At 36.2% G+C, this 6,147-nt stretch overlaps 1 gene segment (V, D, J or C); it reads left to right on the forward strand.

The window, feature by feature from the left end:
- Positions 1-2,836: 2,836 nt before the first annotated feature.
- On the forward strand, positions 2,837-3,339 carry LOC118242964 (the record flags this gene model as incomplete). The annotated part of the segment is given in 2 exon segments: positions 2,837-2,876; positions 3,041-3,339. Coding segments are annotated over 2 exon segments (339 nt in total), but the record flags the coding sequence as incomplete, so codon positions are not given.
- Between the last annotated feature and the right edge of the window lie 2,808 nt (positions 3,340-6,147).

The following is a 6,147-nucleotide window of genomic DNA, read 5'->3' on the forward strand; positions in this document are numbered from 1 at the left end:
TTTTTTTTTTTTTTTTTTTTTTCTTTTAACAATAGTCTGTAGTGGTACAGTGGTAGCTTGGTGGTTGACTCATTACTGGAAAGTTGCCAGTTCAATCCCCACATCTGCCAAGTTGCCACTGTTGGGTCAGTGAGAAAGTCCATCAATTGTTAATGTTATGGATAAACGTGTCAGCTAAATAATTTAAATGTAGTCCAGAATGCACAAATCAAACATTCACTCCAGAGAATGCTACTAGCACTTTTATGTTGAAATGCTTGCTTGGATGGAAGAGTAGTTAAACATTTTGTATTGTGAGAAGATTAAGAACCTCGATTTTGAAAAATGGAAGGTCATATGCAGTTGCCTGTTTTCTGATGGACAGGTAAGTAGCAAAGTGTGGCAAAAATTCAATGAAACAGGGAGTCAGATGTGGATAATAAGTAAAAAAGGTTTTAATAGAAAAGAAAGATTCCACAGAGTGTGGGGGCTCACTACCAAGAGAAGCCCCGAGTCATACAGAGCATTGCTTGATATACAATTCTAACTGTATGCCTTGACCAATCACAGACTTCCTGCCTCTTGTTGCTATGGGTCATACACCATTAAGCTTTAAGCGTTGCTTATCTCTTTCAGGCCGGCTGTTAACAATCTTGCTTGAGTGTCATCCCTTAATTGCAGGCAATAAAGCAATTGCAGGCAATAAAACGAGAGACATCTTCCTGCTTATCTGAGCTATTGTTTCACTCCCTTAAAGTTCTTTGCTTACATAAACATTTTTCCTAGGGAACAGGATACTGCTGAATGTATGTGAATCACTGAAGCACATAGTATTTCCTTTACACAAAGCAATCTAAATCCTTTTTTTATTTTTATTTTTTGGTAGCTTTAGCTAGAACATCTTCATGGGCATATTTACCAACACAAGTACCCATTTTCCAAATGTCAATGTCATGTCCTCAGGATTGAAGGTCAAGTCCTCAGGTTTTTGATCACTCAGCAGGTAGAGAGTTGGTGTTTAGGATGGTAGAGAAAAACAGAAGATGAACTTCACTGACACCATTTGAATACAACAAATGAGCCTCAAGAACAACAAAGTCCTTAAGTTTGAGGTCTTCTTTTATCCTTCTTTTTGCCATTCTCCAGTGATGGTTTTCTCTTATTTTATTATCTCTTAAGAAGTGTCATTCCTCTACTCTTGGTCCTCTTTCTTAACTTCTCATTCTCTTATCGACCTCCCCTTTCTTGGAAACAAACTTCATTGTGTATTCATATCTGTTCATAAGTTCTCCCATCTAAGTTATTAAATATAGGCCCAGGCCCTTTATTGGGCCTAGCAGATTTGAACCTGTCTGTGTGTGTGTGTGTGTGTGTGTGTGTCTGTGTGTGTGTGTGTGTGTGTGTGTGTGTGTGTGGTGATCTATTGTCTAGTTCCCTGATTTAGGCCTCAGGACTAGCAGAGTTATTGCTTTGAACTTAGGCCTTGCCCTCTTTTCTTATTTATATTTAATGTTTGTTCAGACCTGGTTTCACCTAGCATATAAAAATAGTGTAGGTAAACTATACTGTAAAAGGAAGAGTTAAGTGTGGCATGTGGTTTAAAAGTAAACATCCCATAAATAAACAATCCCACATAAACACACCAGGACACTAATGGAATTCAAGAATTCATCAGTAAAGGTGCATCAGTAGAGGTGGAGCGCAAACACACTTGCAGAGTGCCGGCACCTTGGACATGAGACAGAACTGAATTACATAGGGAAGCCATAATAGAAGGGATGGATGGGATAGAATAACTAAATATGTTTAATAACAGACACAGACTAGCAACACTGAATAGAACAAAGAACAAACACGCTAACAGGGTGAGGGCAAGAACTAGGGAACCAGGGAAGTAAACATAAAGGAGACACTAACAGAGAACAAAGAGGTATATGCAGGGAGAACACTGAACTGGACTACATACGGTAGGCAAACAGCAACCAAGACAAAAAACATAAATAATAATAAGTCAAAGAAAATCAGATAACACGCACATATATTAAGAGGAAACAAACAGCGATGGGAGAATACCAGACAAGGAAACAGAGCGTAATCAAACCAGCAAATATTAACAGGGAAAGCAGCGTAGACAAAAATACAGAGACAGTACAGCAGATGAGCGAACAGCAGAGGACTAGTGAGCATAAACAAGGAAAGCATCATAGACAGAGAGTTTAACTTAACATGGAGCACAGGGAGAAAGTACATAGGAACGAGAAGCAAGATCTAGCATGACATACCGAAACAATGACCGACAAACAGGAGACGCAGGAACAAGGTTTACATAGGACCACAATTGGGGACAAACTAGGAACAGCTTGAGATAACGGGGAGGTGACATGGAATCATGGAGACAGACGAAAACTGGAAAACTCGGATGTGATTAGGTTGCCAGGGAAACGGGGAGCGCTCCGGTCTGCAGGCGTGACAAAAGGTGTATAACGGCTGAAGTCATTTTAGGAAACGTCCTCCCAAAATCCAGATATTCTCAAAATGAGCCCCATCACCCCAGTATTTTGACAAACTTTTGACAAATGGAAAATCAAGCTTAGATGCCAATGTCAATGTTTAAAAATAATCAATTGCTTCTTGGTTTGTAAATTTTTTTTATTTTTTTTTTTTTTTAGATTATGGTTGGTGCACTAGTGAATTGAGGGTCACTAATGGAATTCAAGAATTTTCAGTAAAGGTGCACAAATGTTGTGACTGTAATGCAAAACTGTGGGGAGGAGCTTCATAAAGCTTCATGGAGATAAAAGGATATAAGAGTAACGAAATATCTCAGAAGATTATCACTCTGACAAGACCACTCATCATGTTCACCATTACACTCCTGTGTGTGTGGCTTTCACTGGGTGAGTTTAGACTAAATTGTTTAAATTATATTAATTAAATCAGTGTAAGTGCAGAATATGAGTTAAATTATGTGTCTGTTTTAAAAGAGCAGTGCGATAGTCAGACTTATGTAACTATGCCATGAATTAAACCTGTTATCGTTATGGTCTCTTCTCTATGACAGGTGACTCTATGGCAGAGCCAATAGAACCACTTTCCTTCAATGAAGCTGTGTTTCAGGGTGGTAATGTTACTCTGTCCTGCAGCTACAAAGAGTTCAGTGGTACTGTACGTAATCTCCAGTGGTACCGACAGTATCCACAATCCAGACCAGAATTCCTCCTTTACATCTTTCCGAGTGGAGCTAAAAGTGAACCTCTTCCACTGCGTCTATCTGCCAATGTTGATGAAAATCTTAAACAAGTGGATCTGTTGATCTTCTCTGCTGCAGTATCAGACTCTGCACTGTACTACTGTGCCCTGCAGCCCACAGTGACAGAAAACCCAGCTACACTGTACAAAAACCTCCTACTGCACAGATAAGATTAAATAGGTATAATATATATGATGTATATGATTTAAATATGTATCTGAAAAGTGATGACTGAAATATTTGATAGTCACTATAGTGTGTCATAATGTGATATATGCTAATAAAACACATCAATGCCTTTTAGAGAAACATGAATACAAAAGCAGTACAAATGTTAAAAATGGGATTTTTGTGTAGTTTTATTTGTATAATATCATGGGTAGACATGCACTATTCATTTTAACATGACAATAGTCTGCTCATCTCCAACACTTTGATGCATCAACACAAAATATTTTTCCCTTCCATCTCACTGTGAAGACAGCAGTCAACCAGAAGAGGGCGGACTTTACATAGAATAATGTTCTACCTTGTATCAATGTGGCTTGAAATTCTAGTGACAAGAAGATAGGACACTACCTTCATCAAAATCATTTTTACGCTTAGTGCAAACCAATGAAATAATTTCAGTATAAATACATGATTTTATCAGAATCATTACTCTTTACCTGTTCCTTGTTGTTAAAGAGTCCAAGAGTATCCACACATCAGACCCCCACAACCAGAGCTTATGGTCACCATGATTCCCTCCATGATTAAACAAATAAAGCAAATACAATATACCATGCTCGAAAAGCATGCATTTCTGCAGGAACATCCTCCAGAAAACCTGCAAAAAATTTGTTTTGTTTTGTTTTGTTTTTTTAAGCTCAAAGAGTATCATGCAACATCAACATTTTAAATAAATATTAACTAATAGTTAATATTAATATTAACAACCTCATATAAGCCTGTCAGTGATGAGGCCTGTGATCCTGCCCCATGCAACACAGGTGCCACCAGAGACTTAAAGGCTACATAACAGAAACTGAACACAGGAAGTGATACAAAATAAAATAAAACATACAATAATCACTTTGAAAGTGCATAGTGCACTGTATGAGTCTGTTTGACCAACTACAAAACAAAAATCCCAGATTACTTAGACCATGGCTCTATGATTTGAGATTAGACCACAGGAAACAAATAATTCACCAGTACCCTTTGGAGTCTTCAGAAAACTAAAATCTACCACACAAAAAAAAATCTAAACTTTGAATCTTAAATGATCAGAAATGGAAGAAACAATGTGAGCCATGTGGATGTTCTAGATAATTTGTCTTTTTTGCTGGGCTTCCTGCTCTCTCACTGGTTACTAAAAGGAAAAAGGAGGAGCTGAAGTATGATGTACACAAAGAATGTCAGTGAGAATTCTAAGATACTTATAAGACAGAGGGCAAAGTTTAACACAATGTTTCTATGTTTATTTATGCTCTTAACAGTACTCACAGGTAAGACTTTTGTTCCATTTACCATATATCCATTATTTACATTTTTATATATTACATATGTTTACCTGTTAGAAATATTTATGTTTTGTTAAATATTATGTTACTCTTCTCAGTATGAACCAGTTAAGGAGTAATCATTAATCTGTATTGGATCAGTTTGTGTGACACTGTTTAACTGACTAACTGAAGATCTTCTTCAGGTGACACTACACAGGATAGCATCACCTCTTTATCATCTGCAGTCAGTTTTAAAGAGGACCAAACAGTTACACTCTCCTGTAACTACAGCTTCACTCAGTCTGTGGACAATCTGCAGTGGTATCGCCAATATTCCAATTCAGAGACTCAGTTCATCGTTTTAGTGATGGAATATGAACAAAATCAAACAGCTGATTCTGATCCTTGTCTGTCTGCCCACAATCATAAGAGTGTCAAGCATTTCGATTTGAAAATCTCCTCTGCTGCAGTATCAGATTCTGCACTGTACTACTGTGCCATACAGCCCACAGTGACAGGAAAATTTCATTCACTGTACAAAAATCTGTGGAAAAAAACTTCATTGTGGATTTCTCTGGAGATGTGAATAGATAGATGTGTATGGTTTACTTTAATGCAAGAAGAAATGTAAAGCCATTGAATGAAGAGAACTAAAATTTTTCTAAACCCCCCCCCCAAAAAACCAAAAACAAAACTTGTTTGTCAAATCTCAATGTAGACATAATACATAATAGGACTAAAAATGTCAAATTTACAGATACCACAAATAATGTTTTCAGATATTTTAATTATTAAATATATATATATATATATATATATATATATATATATATATATATATATATATATATATATATATATATATATATATATATTCCATGAGTATGCATCTATTTGTTTTTATTCCCTGAGAAATTGAAATTCTTAGAAATTGTAAGTAAGCCACTTGCCATAAGGTGGCAGCACTCTGTAGGTATCTGCATATCTTATAGTGCCAAAAAATGAAGTTTTAAATCAGGACTGTATCAGAAGAGAATGGTGGTGAGATTAATTAATTTATTGTTTTTTCTAAAACAATGAAAATGTCTATGATGCTCACACTTCACTACAAACATTTTGGTAATAATGCAATGACATTAGTTTTCTTTTTTGATGAAGAGCAACTAATATATATTGTTATTTAATTTGTAACAAGCGTGAATGAAGATTCTGTATACACACACAGACACACACACACACAAACGTTACTATCCATTTATTAAAACGTTGATAGTTAATTAATCAAATACTTCTATCTGAGTACTTGTGGATGAATGGGCATACATTTCATGGACACATACCTAAATCTTGTAGAAAGCCTTCCCAGAAGAGTGGATACTGTTACAGCTGCGAAGCAGTGACCAACTCTATATTAATAGCTATAGATTTAAG

Source organism: Electrophorus electricus, chromosome 18 (genome assembly GCF_013358815.1).
Source record: "Electrophorus electricus isolate fEleEle1 chromosome 18, fEleEle1.pri, whole genome shotgun sequence".
NCBI lineage: Eukaryota > Metazoa > Chordata > Actinopteri > Gymnotiformes > Gymnotidae > Electrophorus > Electrophorus electricus.